A 24,903-nucleotide genomic window follows, 5' to 3' on the forward strand; every position below is an offset into this window, starting at 1 on the left:
CCAGCTCTGTCCCAGCTCCTGTAAGTTCCATCCAAAGAACGAGGCCAGCAGATAAACCATAGGGTGGCAGAATGCTGTTAGCACCGAAGTCTACTGCCCTACCTCCAATATTATCTTTCTCTGATGAACTTCTCCCCACCCACCGACCCCCACCCCGCAATATTTTTCTCAATCTGTTTTTCTGGCTCTGGTTCAGGGTCTCTTTGGGGACAGCCAATCCAGGGATCCATGCCTGGATTTACTGCTCACCAACAGCAGCGTGTTCAGCGGGGGGGGGGGGGTGTAGGCAGTATAGGGTCCCTCAAGGGAGGGGGAGGATCCTGGGGGTCCTGGGGGTGCAATAAGCCCAGCACCCCCTCTCTTGCTTCCACCTACCCCGCCTCATCCTCCAGAGCAGCAAGAGGGAGGGAAATAGGAGGGAGGTGAGGGGCGAGCGGGAAGAGCGGAGGCGCGCCAGCGGCTGGAGCGAGAAAAAGTTTTTGCAAAAGGAAAAAAAAAGTTTGCGCTTCTCGCGGGTGGTCCGGGCTTGCGGCCCGGCGGGCTGGGCCGGCGGGAGGGCTGGGGGCCAGGTTGGGGGGGTGGGGGTGGCATTGAGGCTGCGCTGCCGTGGCCCTGTCCGCCCCCCCTCCCCACCGCACACCCCCCAGCCCAGACTCCAGCCCTGGACCGCGCATCCCGAGCCCAGCGCCCAGACGGAGGTGAGAAGGGGGGCAGGCGGGGGACCACCTGGTAGCGGTGGGGGAGGGGGCCTGAGGGGATGCTCAGCTTCCGAGGGACTCATCCCAACCCCCGGGGCACGGAGGCAAAATGGGGGTGGAAGAGCCTGGAGTGAGATAGTAGAAAGTTTGGAGGATTTTTCATTTGTATCTTTCTCTGTATCTTCTTTTTCTTCTCTTTTTCCTTGACAGTCTGTGTATCTCTGTCTCAGGCAACCGTGAGTCTCTTTGTCTCTGTCTGCCTCTCCCACATATTTGAAACATCTCACTTTCATGATGTTGAGACGAAGAGGCTGGAGGGATGGCTAGCTGGAGGTATGCGTGGTAGAACTCCAGGTGTGTCTCTGAGCGTGGGTCAGGAAGATGTCAGTGTTTCTGAAAGGAGGGGACCGCAAAGGAGGGCGCTCCAGGTGGGGTGGGGATGGGTGTGTGCGTGAGGCAACAGAACCGCTGCGGACCAGCTGGGCTTGAACCCCTGACCTGTCTTGTGACAGATGTGCTCACAGATGCTTATGTTTTGGGGAAAAGAAGTGTCTTCTGGACCAGGAAGGGGGCTGGAGGGGCTGTCCAAGGTCTAGTCTAGGCCCTAGAATGACCCCAAGGAATTTTTGACTACTGAGTCGCAAAGGCTGTGGGCTGGGCGCTGAGGAGGAGCTGGGGAGACCTTGTCTTGACCCTCTGACCTCAGGACCACCAGGGCAGCTGGAGCCAGCAACAGGGAGACCCCTACTGGGGCTGGGCGGGACCACTGGCCACTGCCAGCCTGTGTATCCCCGTTGGCCCCCCGCCCAAACGGGAGCTGGGGACCGAGGCCCCTTCCCTGGCTCAGACCACCCTGCCTGCCCTTGCTCCCCGCTCTGAATCCTCTTTCAGGCCCCATGACCCCGAAACAATCAGCCCTGGGCAGCTAGCTTTGGGGACAGGATTAGGGAAAGGGGACCCGGTAGAGACTGAAGACTGAGGGGTTTAGGGGGCTGAGAACTGGGGTCTTCATAGGATAGATCTTTACGTTCCGGTAGAGGGAGAAGGCGGGCGGTTTCCCGGGGGAGATGTTAGGGCCGGAATAAGGGTGGTTTTCCCTAGGGGGCGGGGTCCAGAGACCTCCCCCCCACCCTATTATCTTGCCGGCATCCCCGCCCGAAGGCTCAGACCCCGCCCTTGACGTCACTAGGGGGTTCCCGGGGGTCTGGAGGGGTTAACCCTTGGGAAGCTGGCTGGGATACCCTGAACCTAAGGTGTCCTGGCCCCTCCTTCTCACACACACCTTATTTTATTTATACAGTCACTTTCTCTCCCCCATAGTTCATGGATTCTTCTTTCTTTCTCACCTCACCACGGGGACCCCCACCCTTTAATAGTGCCCCCCAGGGCGCCACTGCCCGCTTTCCGGATGCTCCGAGAGGAGGAGGCAAGAATGTGTCCCGCCTCCCCCCGCCCCCCCAACTACGGCTCGCTCGACTGGGCTCCCGGGGCGGGCGGGGGAAGCGGAGCCGTCTGCAGCCAGAGCCTGCGGCGGCGACTTGGGTGGGCCGAGGAGGCACGGGGGCGGGGAAGGCGGGACTGGGAGAAGGGGGGCGGAGCCGACTCCTGGGAGTTGGGGAGCGGGGGTGCGAGGGGGACTCAGGAAAACAGGGAGACACCGAAGATAATTCAGTCCTCCGGCAGGGGAACCTTAGAGCTCCCTGTCCCATCCTGCACTCTCATCCACACCCCAGAAACACTTTACTGAAGCTGGAAAAGTTGGCGACATTTTTCTTTTACTAGTGTGAAAGGGAGACATGGGTGGGCTGTGGCACGCGTGGGCGAGGAGGGATGTTGCCCCATTTCCATCGAGGCTCGTTGGCGGCTGGGCAGTGGGGCAGGCTGATGAGTAGGCAAGTTTGGGGGAGTCGCTAGTGTTTGGGGGTTCGTTTGCAAGCCCGCCTCCTTCCCCTGGGTGAGTCATAGAGGAAGGAGGAGGGAGAAGTGTCCCCCCATCCAGCTGCCAGCCAGCTGTGCCCCCCGCCCCCAACATTAGTGCCAAGGTCGAGTTGGGAGGTCTTGGATGTGGGATCCGGATCTCAGCAGGGAAGGCAGTAGTAAGGGAGGGTACAGCTCAGGATGCGGGGCTCGGGCTGGGTCGTGGGGTCCGGGTTCCGCTCCCCATCTTACTCCGCCCTCACCCTAAATCCCAGCATCCCGGGATCACCCACCGCGCCCGCCGGCCCGCTCCTGGTTGTTCTACACCCCACCCCGCCCCACCCCACCCTCACTCCCGGGAGACCAGAAAACCCGGGATGGATTGAAAATTGGAGTTTGAGAAGAGAAAGGGACAGCAGCACCCTCTCCCTCCTCGCTACTCCTTTCTAATGGATGGTGACTTAGTTTTTTCACTCTCTCAAAGTCTTCCCTTACAGTCCCTTTCCTGGTCCCCAAAACAGAGACCAAAAGGGTTAGGTGGGCCCGGATTGAAACGGCCCCAAAATAACACCAGCCTTTCCTATTTCATCCTTTGTACCCAACTGACCTGAGAGACTCCCCTCAGAAATCTTACCCCCTCCTCCGCACAGTTTTCTGCCTAGACCCACCGGCCTCTCTGTAGGCTGTGGCGAGTGCTCCCTCTGCTGGACATTAGGGAGATTGTAGACGGGCTGTCCCTGGGCAGTGGCAAGTGGAGGAAAAGCAAAGGAGCCCAGTGCTTGAAGTCAGATCCACCACATGAGTTCCCCCCATCTCACCCCTCAAAGCCGGTGGTGGTTAGAGGAAGGAGAAGTAGAAGGTCCATGGCATTAAAATCATTTGAAACTCTATAGGCACAATTTGTCCATAACACCTCCCCTAACACACACACACACACACACACACACACACACAGACCACCCAGGCAAAGCTCCTGCCCAGTTTCCAAAAAGATCCCCAAGACTACAAGACTAGACTCTCTTTGTGGCATTTCTCCTTACCTCCTCCTTGGCTGAATAATGCTCTGTTCAACTTAATTTCTATGGCAGGTGACTTAGAAGGGCTGGGAGCACAGGGGAAAGAGTTCTGCCCAGGGTTCTGTGCCTAAGATTGTCATCTGACCTTCCCTGTTTCCCTCCACCTTTGTAACTTGCAGATCTACCTTCCCTTCTTCAGTGACTCACACCCTCCTTTGAGACACCATGTTCAACTCAATGACCCCACCACCAGTCAGTAGCTACGGCGAGCCCTGCTGTGTCCGGCCCCTCCCCAGTCAGGGAGCCCCCAGCATGGGGACAGAAGGTCAGTGCATATATCAATCGCTGGGCCCTGAGAATTTGGCACATCTCTCACCCAGCCCCAGGATCTCTCTCCCAGCTCTACCCCATGCCAGTTTCCCATCTACAAGAGGATTTGAGGCCCCATATCATATGGGCTTGGAATCTGGGATCAGGTCTTGCCTGGGGTTTTAAGGTGAAGTGTATGTGCCCTTTGTGCCCATCCCCCATTCCAGCTGTCTCTCTTTTCTAGGACTGTCTGGTCTGCCCTTCTGCCACCAAGCCAACCTCATGTCCGGCCCCCATAGTTATGGGCCAGCCAGAGAGACCAACAGCTGCACTGAGGGTGAGGCCTCAGGCAACGCCTCTTCCTTCTCTGCCCCTCTGGAACTTGTTGTGAAGGAGACAGTGGGAGGGCTGGGGATCTAACTTGGAGGCGGAAATGCTTGGAGATGTGAGGGGTCAGAGCACCATCAAGAGGTCACACATGGGATCAGTTGGGCAAAGCAGAGTTAAGTTTATCATTTTTTCTTTGCCAGGAGTCGGAACCCACAGGTTGGGTGCATGGAGAGAAATGCCCCTTTACCATATCTGTGTGCCCTGTCTCCTGCCCCAGGCCCACTCTTTCCCCCTCCCCGGAGTGGAGTCAAGTTAACCAAGAAGCGGGCACTTTCCATCTCACCTCTGTCGGATGCCAGCCTGGACCTGCAGACGGTTATCCGCACCTCGCCCAGCTCCCTTGTGGCTTTCATCAACTCACGCTGCACGTCTCCAGGAGGCTCTTATGGCCATCTCTCCATTGGCACCATGAGGTGCAGGCAACCCCATGCTAAGAGGCCCCTGAAGCCCCTACCAAAACCCATTAGAAGCCTCCAGCCCTCCAAACCTCCTGGCCCAATTTGAATACTTATCATTTCAAAGGCATTGAAACCCTCCTCAGTACTTCCCTGGGACTGCCTCAACCACTTCAAATACCAGGTCTTCCAGAAAACCTTTAAGACCTCCTGAGACTTTAGATAGTCTTAAGTGACTGCCTCTTCTCCTTCTCCTCAGCCCATCTCTGGGATTCCCACCCCAGATGAATCACCAAAAAGGGACCTCACCTTCCTTTGGGATCCAGCCCTGTGGTCCCCATGACTCTGCCCGGGTTGGAATGATGCCTCATCCCCAGTCCCGGGGACCCCTCCCAACTTGCCAGGTGAGAGTCTCCATATTGCTGATTTCCCTCAGCTTAGGGTGAGTGGGTGGTGGACTTTGTAGGGGAAAGGAAGGACAATGGATGTAAACGTTTTTGGTACCAGAAAAGTAGAGGTGTGGGTGCCGGGGTTCACTCCTTGGGTTGAATCAGATGCTTCCAAATGGGATCCCACCTTTTGCCCATCCCATTCACCAGTCTGAGGAGGAAGTCCCTTCCAAACCCAGGGATTCCAGCTGCTTGGGTGGGCACTTAGGGCAGGAACACCTGGCTCAGCTCCCTCTTCCTTCTGCCCACTCCTATCCTCATCACCCTCACCTCTTTCCCTGGGGAAGCTGAAGTCTGAGCTGGACATGCTGGTTGGCAAGTGCCCAGAGGAGCCCTTAGAAGGTGATATGTCCAGCCCCAACTCCACTGGCACACAGGTAAGGAGATGGGTAGGGGCTTTACCTTTGGGACCTGAGCAAAACAAAAAGTGTTGCCCAAGTGACTCTAAGATTGCCCCTCTTGCCGTAGGATCCCCTGTTGGGGATGCTGGATGGGCGAGAGGACCTCGAGAGAGAGGAAAAGCCTGAGCCTGAATCTGTGTATGAGACTGACTGCCGCTGGGATGGATGCAGCCAGGAATTTGACTCCCAGGAGCAGCTGGTGCACGTGAGCCCTAGCGGGTAGCAGGAATTGTTAGCTGGAGCCTGTAGGACATTTTGAATGGGACATTGTGGAATCTGGCTGAGGGCAGGTCAGAGGAGCCTGAGGTTGAATGCTCAGTCGGGTAGGCAGAATGAGCTGTAGTTTGCCTTAGAGAGCTGGAAGAACTGAGATGTGGGATATGATGTTCTTTCTGCCTCTTCTTCCTCCATGAGGTGGGCCATGGAGGAGGACTAGGGGGTTGAGGGGAAGTTCTGTTCTGGGTCTCTGGGGCATAGAGGGGAGCCCTTGTAGAGCCTCTGCATCTTCTCCCTCAGCACATCAACAGTGAGCACATCCATGGGGAGCGGAAGGAGTTTGTGTGCCATTGGGGGGGCTGCTCCAGGGAGCTGAGGCCCTTCAAAGCCCAGTACATGCTGGTGGTGCACATGCGCAGACACACGGGCGAGAAGCCACACAAGTGCACGGTGAGGCATCCACTTCCCAAGCCCACGGTCTCTCCCTAAATTGGGGCTCCCCATCAAGGTAGGGCACGGCCGACTTTTGCAGTTGTAGGTCCCTTCCTCCATAAACAATTATATTTTTATGGCTCGGTTAGCATAAAGATGAACATATTGGTATATAATAAAACATTTTCTTAGACATAAAAGCTCATTTTTTCCCCTTGATTTTAAAATAAATTAAAACATGTTTGAGGGCCCCTTAAAGTATTATGAGCCATTGGCCGGGTGCGGTGGCTCATGCCTGTAATCCTAGAACTCTCGGGGGCTGAGGCGGGAGGACCCTTTGAGCTCAAGAGTTTGAGATCAGCCTGAGCAAAAGCAAGAACCTGTCTACTAAAAATAGAAAAAATAGCTGGGCGTGGTGATGTGTGCCTGCAGTCCCAGCTACTCAGAGGCTGAGGCAAGAGGATCACTTGAACCTAGGAGTTAGATGTGGCAGGGGGCTATGATGATGCCGCTGCACTCCAACCATGGGGTGACAGATAGAGACTCCATCTCAAAAAAAAAAAAAAAAAAAAAAACAAGTATTAACATTATGAGCCCTCAGTACTGTGCCTACTACTCTGCCTAATGGGTAAGCCCTACACCAAGGACATAAGATACCCTCATAAGCCTGTTCCCTGGGAAGACCCCATCCTAGGACAGTCTAAGATTCCCATGTAGGGAGATCTGCTCTGGCTTGAAGAGGAGATGCTGTTTGCCTAGTCTCCATGTCCCCAAAGGCAGAGTGCCTCCAGCTGCTTCTCTTGCCTCAACTCTTGCCTGACCTAGTCCCTTAATTTTTGGAATTCTCCTGAAGCCCCAGTGCCCTCTGGCCGAGTTATATTCTTTGATGTATGTCCCTGTGAAGATTTAGGGTTCCTTTAATCTCCATGTCCTTCTATCTGAGAGCTGTCCTTTGACCCCCACGTGTCCTCCAGTTTGAAGGGTGCCGGAAGTCATACTCACGCCTCGAAAACCTGAAGACGCACCTACGGTCACACACGGGTGAGAAGCCATACATGTGTGAGCACGAGGGCTGCAGTAAAGCCTTCAGCAATGCCAGTGACAGAGCCAAGCACCAGAATCGGACACACTCCAATGAGGTGAATGCCCCAACTAAGAGACCCTCCCCACTTGAGAAGCCACCTACCCGGGAGATTACCCCATAAGAACTCCCTTAGCTCAGCACCCACTCCACAGAGATGAGTTCCCCCTTCCCATATAATTCACCCAGAGAAGGCCTTCCTGGAACCAAGAATTTCCACTCACCACTCCTCCTTCTACCTCTAACCAGCCGAAGGGCTAACCTAAAATAGACCCAGTCTGGAGGAGACCCCCCCCCAATCCCTGAATCTATGGGGCCTCACAGCTCTGGGTTCATCTCCTCATTTTTCCCAGGCCTGGGCTGTCAGTTTTCCCACTCCTCCCCGAATCTCCTCATCTTTTACTCCCACCCATGGGCCCCCACCTTCCTTCCTTCCTTGGGCAGTGTGTGTTCCTCCCTTACCCTCTCATCACCATCGCTCTTTCCCATTCATTCTGCATTCTCTGCCTTTGATCGATTTGCTTTCTGTCTTCACTCTTCACTCAACAGAAGCCGTATGTGTGTAAGCTCCCTGGCTGCACCAAACGCTACACAGATCCCAGCTCGCTCCGAAAACATGTCAAGACAGTGCATGGTCCTGATGCTCACGTGACCAAGCGGCACCGTGGGGATGGCCCCCTGCCCCGGGCACCATCCCTTTCCACAGTGGAGCCCAAGAGAGAGCTGGAAGGAGGCCCCATCAGGGAGGAGAGCAGATTGGCCGTGCCAGAGGGTGCCGTGGTGAGACAGCCCAGGCAACCCCCTGCCTCCATACCCCAGCCTGCCTTGTAGACATCTTTCTAGTTCCTTCCCAACCCATCCATCTCCTTCTACGTTAAGCACTCTTTTGTGGCCAGTCCTCCTATCTCTCACCCTAGCATTGTTCCTTGAGCTACTCAAAATCTAGGGATTTTAATATCATTAATTATTTAATACGTTCAACAAACTCTTTCTTAAATATTAAATAGCACTTAGAATATTGTTCCAAGCCTTTTACATGTATAATTTCATGTACTCCTCACAACAACCTCATGAGAAAAGGACTCGTTCTCCCTATTTTCGGATGAGGAAACTCAGGCATAGAGAAATTGCTCAAGGTCATAGAACAAGAGCAAGAATTTGAGCCCAGTCTGTGCTCTAGCCTTGGCCCTTCTCATTAAACATCTCTCTTCCGATTTGCCCCTAGTCTCTCACCTGCTCAGCCCTCTCTACGCTTATAAGCCTCCCCCTGGCCCCAGCAGTCACTAGGACTCAGGCTTCAGCCACTCCCCAGGTGGAGGGAGCTGTGCGGAAGGGGTGCTGCCCTCAGCCTTCATCTTCTCCACAGAAGCCACAGCCAAGCCCTGGGGCCCAGTCGTCTTGCAGCAGTGACCACTCCCCGGCAGGCAGCGCAGCCAACACAGACAGCGGTGTAGAAATGACTGGCAATGCAGGGGGCAGCACTGAGGACCTGTCCAGCTTGGACGAGGGGCCTTGCATTGCCGGTACTGGTCTGTCTACTCTTCACCGCCTTGAGAACCTCAGGCTGGACCAGCTCCATCAACTCCGGCCAATAGGGACCCGGGGTCTCAAACTGCCCAGCTTGTCCCACACTGGTGAGACCTGGGTGTGGGAGGTGTTGCTGGGCTGATATGGACCTGCCCTGAGGTTGGGAGGAGGCCACCCTTCAGGCTGCCATATGGCACCTTTTTACAATTAGAAATAGGTCCCTCTTCCTCAAGACACTTTCCATTGTGTCTTGTGACATACAAACATACAAAGTCCATGATGTGAAAGCTATTCCCTAGGGTTGTGCAGCATACAACATGTATGACTGTTCACTGCTGCTCTGGTGACCAGAAGCAGAATAGGCATGGGAGAAGTAGAAGATAGAACCAAGTGGTTAGGGATAAAAAACTTATCTCTGTCACATGGGGGAGGCAGGGTGAGATTCAGGGGGCTCCCTAACCACCTTGCCTTTTCTCCTTTTCTCCCTGTCACTTGCAGGCACCCCTGTGTCCCGCCGTCTGGGCCCCCCAGTGTCCCTTGACCGCCGCAGCAGCAGCTCCAGCAGCATCAGCTCTGCCTATACTGTCAGCCGCCGCTCCTCCCTGGCCTCCCCTTTTCCCCCAGGCTCCCCACCAGAGAATGGAGCATCCTCCCTGCCCGGCCTCACACCTGCCCAGCACTACCTGCTCCGGGCAAAATATTCCTCAGCCAGAGGGGGTGGTACCCCACCCACTGTAGCACCCAGCCTGGATCGGATGGGGGGTCTTCCTGCACCTCCTTGGAGAAGCCGAGCTGAATATCCAGGATACAACCCCAATGCAGGGGTCACCCGGAGGGCCAGTGACCCAGCCCGGGCTGCTGACCGCCCTGCTCCAGCCAGAGTCCAGCGGTTCAAGAGCCTGGGCTGTGTCCACACTCCCCTGACTGTGGCAGGGGGAGGAAGGAACCTTGATCCCCACCTCCCAACCTCTGTCTATTCACCACAGCCCCCCAGTATCACTGAGAATGTTGCCATGGATACTAGAGGGCTACGGGAGGAGCCAGAGGTTGGGACCTCCATGATGGGCAGTGGTCTGAACCCCTATATGGACTTTCCACCTGCTGATACTCTGGGATATGGGGGACCTGAAGGGGCAGCAGCTGAACCTTATGGAGCTAGGGGTCCAGGCTCCCTGCCCCTTGGGCCTGGTCCACCCACCAACTACAGCCCCAATCCCTGTCCCCAGCAGATCTCATATCCTGACCCCACACCAGAAACATGGGGTGAATTCTCTTCCCACTCTGGGCTGTACCCAGGCCCCAAGGCTGGAGCCTATAGCCAGTGTCCTCGACTTGAACATTATGGACAAGTGCAGGTCAAGCCGGAACAGGGGTGCCCAGTGGGGTCTGATTCCACAGGACTGGCACCCTGCCTCAATGCCCACCCCAATGAGGGGCCTCCACGCCCACAGCCTCTGTTCTCCCACTACCCTCAGCCCCCTCCTCCCCAATATCCCCAGCCAGGCCCCTATACGCAGCCACCCCCTGATTATCTTCCTTCAGAACCCAGGCCTGGCCTGGATTTTGATTCCCCTGCTCATTCCACAGGACAGCTCAAGGCTCAGCGTGTGTGTAATTATGTTCAGTCTCAACAGGAGCTGCTGTGGGAGGCTGGGGGAAGGGGAGATGCTCCAGTCCAGGAACCATGCTACCAGAGTCCCAAATTTCTGGGGGGTTCCCAGGTTAGCCCAAACCCTGCTAAAGCCCCAGTGACCACATATGGACCTGGCTTTGCACCCAGTTTGCCCAATCACAAGTCAGGCTCTTATCCCACCCCTTCACTGTGCCACGAAAATTTTGTGGTGGGGGCAAACAGGGCTTCCCACAGGGCAGCAGCACCACCCCGACTTCTGCCCCCACTGCCCACTTGCTATGGGCCCCTCAAGGTGGGAAGCACCAACCCCAGCTGTGGCCATCCTGAGGTGGGCAGGCTAGGAGGGGGTCCTGCCTTGTACCCGCCTCCCGAAGGGCAGGTATGTAACCCTCTGGACTCTCTTGATCTTGACAACACTCAGCTGGACTTTGTGGCTATTCTGGATGAGGCCCAGGGGCTGAGTCCTCCCCATTCCCAGGAACAGGGGGGCAGCTCTGAACATACCCCACCTCCCTCTGGGGCCCCCAACATGGCTGTGGGCAACATGAGTGTCTTACTGAGATCCCTGCCTGGGGAGACACAATTCCTCAACACTAGTGCCTGAAGAGTGGGGAACCTTATCCATCACAGATCTGCTTTTCCTAAGGGGCTTCCATCCCTCCAGAGAGTCAGGTAGAAGCTGCAGCCCCCTGCACAAGATGCCCCAGGAATGGAAGGTTGGACTGGTGGCTGTATATAGTCTGTACGTGTTTTGAGGAGCAATTTGACCATGACACTGTTTCCTGTTAATAAAGGAACTGCATCAGAAAGAATGCTGCTTTACGTGTTACTCTCTTGGGGAGAAGTGATAACAGTGAATAAAAAGAGAAGCAGGGATTAATCCACTCGCTTTCCTCTTTAGAGAAGCTCCCTTACCCCATCCCAAGCCCTCAGGACAGACTCACAGAGATGGAGACAGTCATATAGGAGACACAGGATTTAAGGAGATGCCCTCAAAACAGAACACACCACCACCAATGGAGATCATTAGAAATACATGTTCTCTTCTTCCTTGCCCACGTCAAGGGAAGAGGTTGGTGAAGTTGGTGAGCATCAGCTGGACTAGCTGCCCAGGGTAGAGGGCATGGGCTGCTGGGTCTGATGTCTCCTGCTCTGGCCGAAACAGGGTTGGTCCAAACACAATTCCCAGGTTGTGGGGAGTCATGCGATTCTTATCTGAGTGCGCTATCACCCTGTGGGCAAAAGCCAAGGGAGGGGGATATAAGGCAGCAGCTTGCCACTTCGAATCAATCTAACCCTTCGGAGGTTTGAGTGGGGAGTTGTTCACTCTGGGATCCCTCCATATGGTGACTGAAAGAAACCATGAGGAGAGCCTAGGAGGAATGGAGATGGACCAGTGGAGAAACCTTCAGGATACAACCTGAAGATACAGCTAGGATACAACTGCCTCTATACAGCTTCAGGGGACTGTCCCAAGAGTCCTCTCTGTTCACAGTTTGGGAGGCTTTAATTTAAATGGCCATCCCCTCTCAGCAGTCATTGCCCAGGCCCAGCCCAGCTAAACAAGCCATCACCACTGCCCCAGTGGGAGACAAAGAGGCAGAGGGAAGGGAGAGGTAAGATGTCCCTTATTTCTCTCACAGCATCCCTGGGCTTGTCTTGGTCCCATTTCCCCATCTGATGTTGACCTATCCAAAGGCTCTGACCCTGGTAACGTGCGTTCTGCACAGAGGTTGCCTGTCTCCTCAACTGCCCACTAAACTTAGGTGCTTCCTTACCTTTACCCCCCCTAAACAGAGTCCCTGCTGCATGCCCGCCTCATCCTCCCCTGACAGCACAAAGATGCTCAGTCTTCCTGACCTGCATAAATGCTCCAGGAGGTACCGCAGAGTGTCATGGTTGGGCTTTGGCATTGAGCCTATTAATTCTTGTATCTGAGACAGGCGCTGCTCTGATTCAGAGAGTGCTAGAGAGAGAGAGAGTGATGGGAAAGGCATGGGAGTGAGGTTAAGGAAGGTGCTAGGACAGGGTGGGTAAACTCACTATGCTTTCCCATACTCATGGAAGACATCATTAATCTATCACAGCTTTCTTTTTCACATAGCCCAGCTGTAGCCTCAGAATTCTTTTAAACACAGCCCTCTAAACATTCACAAAAAAATGAGTTGGCCTATGAGTTGAAAGTTATTTTCCATCTCTGTGGTCAGGATGGGATAGGAGAGTGTAAGGGAACTTCTATTCTATTCTTTACCACTCATGGCCCCCACATCAAGGATGCTGCCCAAGGCTCCCAACTCTTACCAAGGGCAGCACGAAAATGTGGCAGGAGCAGTGGGGGCACCAGAGGCTGGGGCAGCTCACGGAGAAAAAGTTTCAGGGCTCCGGTGACCACATGAATGTCATCCCACTCAGCACTGTCCAAATCTAACCGGCCTTCTGGAAGGAGAAAGAGGTACAGGGGGATTCAGGACTCATGAAGGGCCAGAGAGACCCAGAGACTCAGAGATCAGGAGTTCTGGAGAAATCCAGTCAAGGCAGACCATAGGAATGCCTGGAGTGTTCACAGTGGGGCAAGACAGCAAAGGTGAGGATAGGGACAACCCTCCCAGGAGCGGGGCATGGGGGAATCCAAGGGGAGCAAGGAAGGCAGGGGGAAGGCTTAGGGGTCTGAGGGGCCTTCCACGTAAGTACCTTGTCCTGGCTGTTCTGGAAACACATACCTCCCATCGGAGGTGACCGCCCGCTCTGCAACATGTATGAGTAGAGATCAGGAGCTAAGACATGTAGTTCCAACCAGAAGGCCTCCCTGTTCTGCCAGCTCCCTCACAACCCCCCATGGTTCTTACTACCACTTGCCCACAAGCCTTCTCACCTCTGTCCACCAGAAAGCGAAGTTTCTGGACCACTGCCAAGTTCCCACTCACACGGTAAATGCCATCCACATCTAGACCTAGGAGATGAGGCGGGGAGAAGACAAGAACTGCTGTTCTAAAGTGAGTGTGGTGAGGCAGCTGAGGGTGGAGAGAAAAAGAGCAGAGTAGGAAGACTAGGATGGGGGAGGTGAAGATTCTAGGCTTTGGCCTGTTAGAAGGAGATTCTGGGGTGTCTAGGAAAATGACCTCTTTTATCCACAGCAGCAATGCAGAGCCGCATAAAGCTGGGCACCGTGTCCCCTTCCCGTTGGCACAGTGATTCTAACTGGCAGCCGAATACTTGGTCTGGGGAGACACAAAGTGAGGTGGGAAGCCAGTGCCAGGGTCACTCATGGAAGCTCTTCTCAGCCACATATCTTCACCCCCAATTAGGGCCAGCCCTTCTGCCTATCTGTGCCAGGCCTGGGGAAGGAGGTATACCCCACCCCTAAAACAATCTGGCAAGGGGGTACACCTCTCCCCACCCCTCCCCCAAACAATCTGGAGTACTGGGAAAAGCAGTGGTCTCAGAAGGCTGTGATCTATTAATATTTCTGGGAAGCTCTACTCTGAGCTTCGCTGCAGTTTTCTCATCCACGAAATGGGGCTGATGCCCACATCAGGATGTAAAAGTGCTGCAAAACACTAAAGCAGGCAAGAAGGAGGAGGGCCCCAGCTGGCACAGCCCACCTCACCTCGGAGCAGACCCCGCTCCTGCAGGCTTTGCAAGGGCGGTCTCTTCGCAATGAGCCGCTTTAGTTTATTCCGCACGCGGTTCTGCTCAGTGCCTTCCGGACCCCGACCTGTAGGAGGCAAGCAGAGTCAGAGCCGCCGGCGGGCTCCCGCCGTGCGCTGCAGGCCAGGCTCCCACGACCCGCCCCTTACTGGAGCTTCGGCGGCTGCTAAGGCGCAGTAGCGGCTTGGACACCGGCTCCGACTCCTCTTCTTCGTCCTCCCCTGCGCTCAGCTCCCCCAGCTCCGCAGGTCCAGAGCCTGACAGACGCAACTCCAGGGGGTTCTCCCGATCCTAGGCCCGGGGGCGGGGTGGGGGCGGGGGAGGGGCGGCGGAGGCCGCGTTGGAGGTTGGAAGAGAGAGGAGAGAAATCTGCACCCCTAGCTGGACGCAAGGAGACCCCAACCGGCTGCTGGGGTCCCACGTCCTAGCCCTATCCCAGGCCAGGGCTCTACGCCGGGACCACCCTGCCCCCCACCGCCCTCTGACTCCTGTTGTTCCTACCCGACTCCCTTGGCCCGTCCCCGCTCAAGCCTCTCCCAGGTCTCCCACCCATCTAACCAGCCGCTCGATGACCGCCCGCAGCGCGCGATGCCAGGCTCGCAGCTCGGTCTCGTGGTCCGACTGCAGCAGGAACTCGTGGCCAGGGACCGTGCGGATCTGAGGGGCCGGCCGGGAAAGGCTTGGGTCAGCAGGGAGGAGCATAGAAAGCAGGGAGGCCGAGCGGGAGATCCCTCGGGTCAGGTGGGGCTTTGCAGACGCCCGCGAGGACACTCACGTGCAGGACATTGCGGCGGCTAGACAGGTGGCGGCCGTGCGCCAGGGCCGCCCCTCGCAGGTCCACGCTGCTTTCTGGCCGGCTGCCCGCTGGCCCCTGGCAATTAGGGGAGAAACTGAAGCCATGATGTTGTTTGCCTCACTGCTTCCTTCTCACCCGGTGGGCTGCAAGGAGGTGGGAGGCTTCCTCTCTCCTTTACCTTCCTCTACACCGCCCTCTCCACCTCCACCCACCCCCTTCCCCGCCCCCCTCTCCCTGACAGCTGGCCTGAAGCGGAAACAACCCCTCCAGCACCCCCCACCCCCACTCACCCAGCCTGAGGAGGGTGCAGTCGCCGGTGGATCTCTGTAGAACACCAGGCTGTTACCCGCTAACACCACCCAAGATGGGCCCCAGTTCTTCCTGCGGGGACGGAGGGGGAACAGCAGTGGTAGTGAAAAGGTCATTCTAGAATTACATGGGGAGGGCCCTCTCTCTACCACGCGGAATCTAACAGCCCAGAACGCTGGTGCATTCCAGGGTCTCCTCACCTGAGCTTGCGCCCCCCTTGGGCAATCTTGGTCATGTTGAGCAGGCCGGACTTTTCCACCTCCTGGGAAGCGGAGGGAGTAGCATCTGTAAATCACCCTGTGCCCTCCACAGTGGCCCCGGCTTTCCCTAAGGGTTTCCCAGGAGTGAGGTCCCTTAAAGTTGGGGGAAGAGGGCTGGGTAAGAGAGAATACCCAGAAAGAGGAAGATGTTTTTGAGGAGCAGGAATTGGGGGGTGGGGCAGGGAGGATCTTGGCATTCACAAGGAAATGGGACATTCACATGGGGGTCGTCCAGGAGCTGCGGCAGAGGTCTAGGCATCTGCAAGGCTGGACGCTGGTCTGAAGGGTCAAGCTGGGAGGTGCGTCGGCGGAAGCCTGGTGAACCCTAGAAAGGGATTGGAGAAGCAGGTGGAGGAACCTTTAACTTAAGGGTTCCTGGCTGTACGAGGAAGAGGGGTGCAGATGTGGGTGAGAGGCAGGGGGTATGGTGGATAACGAGAAAGTCGTAACAAGTGGGCTTTTTCTGCATGTAATTGGGAGGTGGGAGGGATCTCACCTGTGGGCCAAGCAGTTCTGGGGTCCCTGTGTCAGATCCTGAGCCTTTTGCCTGAGGTTTGCGGACACCGTTGTCCCTATTCAGGGTCTGTGTCCCGTCCATGGAGCCAGGGTTCTGGGTTAGGGGAGGGGGAGATAAAGCTATATCCGGCTGCCACCTCAACCCGCTCTCCACACCCTGCTCACATTTTGCTGATTTCTTCTGATCTTTTGAGAGCCCCAGAGAGAAAACACACTACCTTTAGGGTTCAGCAGGAAATTAGAAGGAGATTGAGGGGGACTACAGGACAAGCAGGAGGGAAGGTCTCACCGACTCGCCACGACTACGGCGTGGGGGCTTCCAGGACTTGCAACCGGTTAGCGAATTGATGTAGAAGCAGCGTCCGGAGTTGGGGTCCAGGTGCTGCTCCCAAGCATCCAGCTTCTGCAGCAGGGGGCATGCAGGGCCCGGGGGTGGGGACCGGGGACAGCGGCGAAGGTCCACCAGGTTACAGTACACAGGGGCCTCTGACATGAGGGGCTGGGGTCCTCTCTGCCAGGAAAGGGGGAAGAAGGAGGTGGCTGTTCTGCCTGTGCCCCTTCCCAGTCTTCTTGGCCTTACCGCCTCCTCCTCCCTCCCCCACCATTTTCTCACCACCAGCTCCTGGCTGGGGTGACCCAGGTACTGGGGGAGAAACCCCAGTCCCCAGCCGCTTTTTAAAAATGCTCTCCCTGGCAGTCCTCTTTGCTTTTCTCCTCACTTCCTGTTGCCAACTTCCCTCCTCCCCTACCCCACCCCCACCCCAGGGCCACAGGAAAGGGGAACAGGCTTTTTTGGCGGGGGGTGAGGGGAGTGCCCCACCCTTACATCCTGCAGAGTAAAAGAAGACAGAGAGGGGTCAGAGACCCCTCTGTTTGGGGGAGGAGAGGCCATTTTCCATCCACTGGTAAGAGAGAGAGAGGGAAGGGGCTGAGCCAGGGAGTTACACCTCCAGAGGGGACTTGCTGCGACTTAGCTGGCAAGACAGAACACAGGAGAAACCCTGCCCTCTGCTGCAGGGAATCAGGAGGATGAAAGAAAAAGCATAGGGTCGTCCTTCTCTCAGTCCCTCTGTTGTGCCAGGTTCCTTGTCTCATCAGGGCCTTTGCCACTTGCTGTCCTCATCTCCTAGTTTGCCTGTGGCTGCCTCTTTCTTCATCCAGCCAGCCATCACCTCGGAAATGCCTCTCCAGACCACCTCAGCTACTCTCTACCACCTTAACTTTCCTTTCTGGTGCTTATCAGTACCAAGGATTATCTTACTTATTTGTTTGTGTGTTTGTCACCCCCAGGGGAGTCCCTTGAGGGCAGGGATGCTATCTGTCCTGTTCTCCAAGGGGCCTGGAGGACCCCAAAGCAGGTATCTATAGACTGTGCTTAGAAAGAGCTATGACTCACCATGCTGGAATTGCCCTCTGACAGCAAGTCTTCCTGAGAGAGGGATCTTCCACTTGGTGCTTCCTGGGTGGGCTTCAGAAGGCTGGGCCTCAAATTAGCAACACTGGCACTTCTACACATTTTGAGGGGAAGAGGGGGAGGCTGCTCAGAGGTAGCCTGGCCTCTGCCTGGGAGTGCCTGAGATAGGTCTGGCTTCTCCAAGGAGCTATGAGACAACTTTGGCTCTGGAAACAGAAATGGGGGATGGGGGCAGGTGATCAGAGGCATGATCTTGGCTGGGTCTCCCATCCTGGAGGCTCACAAGAAGACAAGGAGGGCAGAGGGAGGCTGTAGAAAATGACACGAGACCTAGAAGGCTTGGGACTAGGAGGAGAGGCAAGGAGATGGGGACACCACAGTGGGGAAGAGGGGTAGGCTGATTGGAGAAAAATAAGAGAAAAGGGAGCAGAAGCTTGGGGGAGGTGGATCCCCCCAATACTTCCCAGGGAGGGAAATAGGGAGGTAGGAAGGTGATGGGGAAGGGCTTAGGGCTTACTCACCAGGAGTCCAGAGAGATTGGCTGGGGGTGATAGTAGCTCGGCTCTGGTAAGGAATAGATTCCTCTGTCATGTAGGCAGCTGGGACAAAGATGGGTCGAGAGGTGGAGGGTGCTCCTAGGCGCCTTGCCAACCACCAGTCTGAGTTGGTCTTTCGAAGCAGTAGGAACCTGTCCCCTTCAGCCAGAGACACCTGCCGGCCATCTGCCCCAGTATAAGTAAAGGCATAGAGGGCACAGAGCTGGGATCCCCGAGAAGGGCTTCGAGGCCCCAGCCCTAGGCTCCCCCAGGTACTTGGCCACCACCGGCCAGACAGCATTGTGGTCATCACTGCCACCTGTGGGAAAAACGGGCATTGGAGATCCAGAAGGGAACGAGACTGGCTGTCTCCAGGCAGAGGGACATGGTTCTAAGAGCAGTGTTGGGGGGATGTAAGAACAGGAACCCTTGGGTGAGAGGACAGGGTAAAGCAGAGGGCCTCGTGGAGGTCAGAGATTGGTTTTGGGGGCTGAGAACTCCTGAGTGATGTGTCTGGTGAGGAAGTATAACATATAAGTAAGATGAGAGAGGATGTGGTCAGCAGGGCTGCATGGCCGGCAAGGCAGGAAATCAGAAAGGCAGCCTAGCTCTCAGTAATTTTTCCTCCAAGTACCTTGTGGGCCCCATCAGATGGTCCAGGAGCGGGAGGAGTTGGTCCTGAGTGGTGATGGGAGTCTTGAGCTGGACACAGGAAGGAGATGAGCAGAAAGAATCAGGTTTGAGACAGAAACACAGGGAAAGGCCCGGTGCAGCAGCTCATGCCTATAATCCTAGCACTCTGGGAGGCCAAGGCAAGAGGATTGCTTGAGCTCAGGAGTTCCAGACCAGCCTGAGCAAGAGAGAAACCCCATCTCTACTAAAAAGAAAAAAACAAAAACAAAAAACAGCCAGGCATTGTGGCCCTCGCCTGTAGTCCCAGCTACCAGGGAGGTTGAGGCAGAAGGATCACTTAGAGCCCAGTAGTAGGAGGTTGCAGTGAGCTACAGTGACACCACTGCACTCTACTCAGGGTGGCAGAGTGAGACTCTGTCTCAACAACAACAATGATAAAAAACAAACAAACAAGGAAACTGAGCACCCCACCTCACAATCCCCAACCCCTTAAAAAAAAAAAAAAAAGAAAGGAAGAAAGAAAGAAACCCAGGGAAAGAGACAGGAGGTAATGACAAAGATATTAAAAAGTTTGTGACTCTTTATTAAATTTGCACAAGCATCAATGTTTCCATTACCAATCATCTCAGACCTAAAGCTGCATGCTTCCTGTGCAGACTCAGAGGGACACAGAAACAGAGAAACAGAGAGCCAGAGAAATAGTAAGATCAAATTGGAGAGAAAGACAAAACAGGAGAAACACAGAGGGGTTCAGAGTTGAAACATCACCGCCCTCCTGATCCAGAACACGTTTTTGGAAGCTGAGAAGCCTTGATATCATCCTCTATACATAAGCCTCTTGGGCAGGGACTACTTCAGTATGTGGATTCATTCATTTGTGCTCTTGACAAGAAATGATTGAGTACCTTCTGCATGCAAGGAGCAGTGTTAGGCACTGGAGATAAGAGAGTGGGATGAGCCCTTTTGGAGCTTAAAGGGAGACAGATCTTAACTAATGACACAGTAAACTTATTAACTACAATTGAATCAGGGACAAGTAGTACAAGACGCTATGATGAGTGAATGGGGGACTGATGTCAGCTTCTCCCTGGTGGAAGGTGGCCGCTGACCTCCCCTGGATTGCCAGCACTTTAAAACCCACACTTGTGCTTCCTCCTTACCTGACCACTCCTGTTTTTCCTTTCTCTCAGTTTCTCCACTGCACAATGTGAGGCTTTCTGTTTGGGTTTGGAAAGGTGGGGAGTGAGTGCCCCTCTCCCCCTCATGACATTAGAGAGCCGGCTCTCTTTCCCTGACCTGATCTGAGGGCTTGGTGGTCAGTACTGGGCTTCTTCTTCAGTGACCTTCCTCCTCAGTTTACTTCACTTTCAACACATGGAGAACCCTACCCTTCAATTCTTCCTTCCCACTTCCAAAATAGTGATTAACTTCATCCATTCGCTCATTCATTCATCTGGTGTTTGTTAAGTGCTGGAATCCCAGCCTTCTCTGCGTTTTCTGAAGCTACCTCTCCTGTACCTTAGCTTCTCCTCTTTATTGGCTCGTTCCCATTCACTTTGTTTGTTTGTTTGTTTGTTTGTTTGTTTTGAGACAAAGTCTCAGCTCTGTTGTCCCAGCTAGAGTGCAGTGGCATCATCATAGCTCACTACAACCTCAAACTCCTGGGCTCAAGTGATCCTAGACTACAGGCATGCTCCACCATGCTCAGCTAATTTTTCTAATTTTTGTAGAGAGGGGGGTTTCGCTCTTGCTCAGGCTGGTCTCAAACCCCTGGCCTCAAGCGATCCTCCTGCCTCGGCTTCCCAGAGTGCTGGGATTACAGGTGTGAGCCACCAAACCCAGCCCCATTCACTTTTACACATATCCAAGCCCTTACTGGGCTCTCCATTTACCACCCTATCTCTCTCTCTCTCTCTCTCTCTCTCCCTTTTTACAGTCAAAACTTCCTGAAAGAGTTGTCTACAGACAGGTGTCTCCATTTCCTCTCCCCTGACTTCCTCACCTTTCCAAGGTCACTTCTCACCAGGGTCACCCCTGACCTTGTATGGACACTTTGTAGTCTTTATGTTGCTTGACATCTCAGCACAGGCAACACAATTGACCTGTCTCTCTTTCTAAAACACTCTGCTGGTGTCCCTCTTAACCTTTCTAGCCGCAGCTCTTTTCTGGCATGAGGAATGACCTTCCTCTGCCCTTTCCTTAAACCACAGAAGCCTGTCTGAGATCCTGTGCCCTTTGCACTTTACATACCCTCCCTGGGTGGTCTCATTCTCTTCCCCGCTCAGATGATCTCCACATGCTGCTAAGTACCACATCTCCAGTCTACATCTTTCTCTGGAGCCCTGATCTGATCCACTGTCTACTGAAAAATTTCACTTGGGTATTTTTCAGGTACCACAAACTCAGTATGGAGTAAGCTGAACTTGTCAGCTTTCCCCACAAACCTGTTCCTCTCCTAGTATCGCTATTCAGTTAAATTTAAATTCAATAAATATTTTTTGAACACTTACCACCATATGTGCCAGGCAGGAACTGTGTGCTAGGCATTGTCAAATTAAGATGGCAAATATGGTCTCTGCCCTCTCATAACGATTAAAATACAGTGTGATAATAATCACTGCGATAAAGGAAGTACTATCATCTGTTGTAGCACATAGTGTGCCCTATTGCCCATGCCAGAAACTTAGCAGCCAACCTTAAATTTTCTTGTTTCCTAACCACCATATTGACTCCATTGATTAATGAATATTGCAACTTATACTTTTCCAATCCACCTACTTTTTATCCCTACAACTACCACTCCTTTAGCCTGGATGATATAATTTTCTAACTAGTTTCCTTGCCTATAGTTCTCCTCCTCCCCTCCCATCTATTCCTGACACAACCAGAGCAGCCTTTCTTTTCTTTTTTTTTTTTTTTCCTTTTTTTTTTTTTCCAAGACAGAGTCTCACTCTGTTGCCTGGGCAAGTGCCGTGGCATCAGCCTAGCTCACAGCAACCTCAAAGTCCTGGGCTCAAGTGATCCTCCTGCCTCAGCCTCCTGAGTAGCTGGGACTACAGGCATGCGCCACCATGCCCGGCTAATTTTTTTCTATTTTTAGTAGAGACAGGGTCTCGCTCTTGCTCAGGCTGGTCTCGAACTCCTGACCTTGAGCCATCCTCCCGCCTCAGTCTCCCAGAGTGCTAGGATTACAGGCATGAGCCACTGCCAGAGTGACCTTTCTAAAACACAGATATGCCCTGCCACTCCTCTGACTTAAACTTATCAAAGCTTCTCATTGATCTCATAGTAAAGTCCAAATTTTACAATGTGATTTACAGAAACTTCCTCTCTCTAGTCTAGCCTTTGCACACTCCCTGCCACAAACTTCACACTGAGGCCTTACACTAATTCCTCACATTCTTTTTTTTTTTTTTTTTAATTTTTGCTGTCCATATAATTTCTATTTTTAGTAGAGGCCGGGTCTCACTTTTGCTCAGGCTGGTCTTGAACTCCTGAGCTCAAACAATCCTCCCGCCTCAGCCTCCCAGAGTGCTAGGATTACAGGCGTGAGCCACTGCGCCCGGCCCTCACATTCTTAAAGTACATTGAGATCTCTGATCCTTTGCATATGTTGTTTCCTTTACCTAAAACACTTCCCTTCTCCACTCCCTCCAGTTTTCACCTAGCTAAATCTTACTCATCACTGAGATCTCAGCTGAAAGGTCACTTGCACAAGAAGCCCTCTCTTTACCCTTTAGAGAGGCCCTAACTAGGAGCTCCTAATGGCAAGCTTAACCTACCCCATCATAACTGTGAACTAAAATAAAATCTTAAGCCGTCCCACCTGACTGAAGGGATCCCCTCTTGGCCAAGGAGACCCCAGAAATACCCTAAAACTGAATTGCTGGCTATGAGAAGGGAGGTCATACATGCCTCCTCATGCCCCTCCCCTTCTTCTTGGAGATATCCTTCGTAACTCATTAACAGGCCTAAGGCTATACAAGACAAAGCTTATACCATACATACAGGTTATCAATTTACTTAACAGATCATTTGAGTCTGGGCATATGTCAGGCATATGTCCAGTGGCTTGTTTCTAATTAACAGATTTCTTTATCTTAACTTAAAACATTCCGAGCCTTTAGACAAAGCTTCATGTCCTTTTTTTTTTTGAGACACAGTCTTGCTCTGTTGCCCAGGGTAGAGTGCCATGGCTTCAGCCTAGCTCACAGCAAACTCAAAGTCCTAGGCTGTGAGCGATCCTCCTGTCTCAGTTTCCCAAGTAGCTGGGACTATAGGCATGCACCACCACGCCTGGCTAATTTTTTCTATTTGTAGTTGTCTGGCTAATTTTCTAATTTTCTTTTTATTTTTAGTAGAGACGGTCTCACTGTTGCTCAGGCTGGTCTGGAACTCCTGACCTCAAGCCATCCTCCCGCCTCAGCCTCCCAGAGTGCTAGGATTACAGGCGTGAGCCACCATGCCTGGCCAGAAAGCTTCATTTGTTTCACCAATTATAAATCAAAGACTCTTTGAACCCACCTATAACTTGTAATGCCCCACTTTGAGATGTTCTGCCTTTTCCGGCCAAACCAATGTACATCCTCCATGTATTGATTTATGACTTTATGTTTAATTCCTGTCTCCCTGAAGTGTATAAAACCAAACCGTGAGTTAACCATGGCAAGACCACTTGCTTAAGGCTTCTTTGGCATGGCTCTCCTGGCCATGTTCAAACATATTCGGCTCAGAATAAACCTTTTTAAATTATTTTACAGAGTTTGGATCTTTTTCCATTGACATAACTTTTGTCACACTTTAAAGATTATTTGATTTTCTGACTTCCAGGAAGTCTGTGAGTGCTGCCAAGGTAGAAGCCCATATCTATTTTGTTGATACAATACTTTTAATGTCTTGTACAGTTCCTGGCACAAAGTAACCTCTCTGTGCCTCTATTCCCTCAATGGTAAAATGAAAATGAGAGAATTACCTCATTTTTTTGTTTTGTTTTGCTTTTATATAACAACAGCCATTTCATTATAGCTCACAGTTTTATGGGGCAGAAATTGGGGTAGGGCTCAGCTGGTCATTTTTCTGTCTCATGTGACCTTGACCCAACAAGGGTCACTTGGGGGTATTTACTGGGCAGGGGGGCTGGTCTGCAAAGGCTTCCCTCACATGTTTGGCACCTGGGTGAGGATGACTGGAATGCTGGGATCAGCTGGAGCTGTCAGCCAGAATGTCTACATGACCTTTCCAGCATGGCAGTCTCAGCATAGTAGGACTTCCTTCATGGCAGCTCAGGGCTACCAATGTTCCAAAAATCCTGGGCTGAAGCTACAAAGCTTCTAATGACCTAGCTTCAAAAGGCCAAGAACCACCATAGAGGTTTTTTTGTTTTTGTTTTTTGAGACAGGGTCTCACTCTGTTCCCAGGGCTATGATCATGCCACTGTAGCCTCAAATTCATGGGCTCAAGCAATCTCCTGCCTCAGCCTCCCCATTAGCTGGCACTACAGGTGCTCACCACATGCCCAGCTAATTTTTTTATTTTTTGTAGAGATGAGGGGTCTCGCTGTATTGGTTAGGCTGGTCTCGAACTCTTGGTCTCAAGATTCTCCTGCCTCTGCCTCTCAATGTGCTAGGATTACAAGCATAAGACACTGCACCTAGTCAGAATTTTTTTCAGTTTTTTTGTTTGTTTGTTTTGAGACAGAGTCTTGCTCTGTTGCCTGGGCTAGAGTGCCATGGTGTCAGCCTAGCTCACAGCAACCTACAACTCCTGGGCTCAAGCGATACTCCTGCCTCAGCCTCCTGAGTAGCTAGGACTACAGGTACACACCACCATACCCGGCTAATTTTTTCTATTTTTAGTTGTTTGGCTAATTTCTTTCTATTTTTAGTAGAGACGGGTCTGGCTCTTGCTCAAACTCCTGAGCTCAAGCAATCCTCCTGCCTCGGTCTCCCAGAGTGCTAGGATTACAGGCATGAGCCACCGCACCCAGCCAGTTTCTTGAGAATTAAATGAATTAATGTATACAAAGTGCTTAGAACAGTGCCTAGCTCATGAGTACTACTAGGTATTATTATTATAGAAGTATAAAGATGAAAAAGAAAGGTCTCTTTCTCAATTACAGATAGGTGGTTCCTTGTATGATATATACTTATTGCCAAACTCAGCCTTCTTACTTCCCCTCAATTTGACCTTTTCCTTACAGATGTCCTTCTCCCTGTTTGATGAGATTGTCTAGCTGCATATGAGCTACAGGCTGGTGTTAAATCAATATTTATTTAGTCACATTCTTTTTTGTTGATGGGATGGATATCTACGCTAACTTCCAGTTTG

General features: G+C 53.1%; 2 protein-coding genes across 4 annotated transcripts; one reads left to right on the forward strand and one right to left on the reverse strand.

The window, feature by feature from the left end:
* The first annotated feature begins 282 nt into the window (after positions 1 to 282).
* Positions 283 to 11,273, forward strand: GLI1 (GLI family zinc finger 1). Of its 3 annotated transcripts, XM_069491795.1 has the most exons (11): positions 3,857 to 3,956; positions 4,185 to 4,277; positions 4,548 to 4,743; positions 4,985 to 5,129; positions 5,462 to 5,551; positions 5,643 to 5,780; positions 6,092 to 6,241; positions 7,198 to 7,362; positions 7,854 to 8,084; positions 8,671 to 8,938; positions 9,330 to 11,068. In XM_069491795.1, exons 1-11 carry the CDS (start codon positions 3,857 to 3,859, stop codon positions 11,066 to 11,068), a joined length of 3,315 nt encoding a protein of 1,104 aa, XP_069347896.1. The 3 variants fall into 3 exon arrangements, with proteins under 3 accessions (XP_069347898.1, XP_069347896.1, XP_069347897.1); XM_069491797.1 differs by lacking the exons at positions 3,857 to 3,956; positions 4,185 to 4,277 and adding an exon at positions 283 to 698 and having other exon boundaries at positions 9,330 to 11,273; XM_069491796.1 differs by lacking the exon at positions 4,185 to 4,277 and having other exon boundaries at positions 4,578 to 4,743.
* A 198-nt stretch (positions 11,274 to 11,471) lies between these two features.
* On the reverse strand, positions 11,472 to 18,244 carry ARHGAP9 (Rho GTPase activating protein 9). The gene is made up of 17 exons (XM_069491798.1): positions 17,929 to 18,244; positions 17,390 to 17,613; positions 16,283 to 16,504; positions 15,974 to 16,087; positions 15,698 to 15,802; positions 15,418 to 15,479; positions 15,199 to 15,289; positions 14,888 to 14,983; positions 14,671 to 14,769; positions 14,262 to 14,403; positions 14,072 to 14,179; positions 13,584 to 13,682; positions 13,337 to 13,414; positions 13,156 to 13,209; positions 12,766 to 12,900; positions 12,325 to 12,430; positions 11,472 to 11,696 (listed from the first exon to the last, which is right to left on the reverse strand). The coding sequence occupies exons 1-17, from the start codon at positions 18,242 to 18,244 to the stop codon at positions 11,525 to 11,527; spliced, it is 2,223 nt and encodes a 740-aa protein (XP_069347899.1). The 3' UTR covers positions 11,472 to 11,524.
* Positions 18,245 to 24,903: the final 6,659 nt, after the last annotated feature.

Source organism: Eulemur rufifrons, chromosome 16 (assembly GCF_041146395.1).
Source record: "Eulemur rufifrons isolate Redbay chromosome 16, OSU_ERuf_1, whole genome shotgun sequence".
NCBI classification, from domain to species: Eukaryota; Metazoa; Chordata; class Mammalia; order Primates; family Lemuridae; genus Eulemur; species Eulemur rufifrons.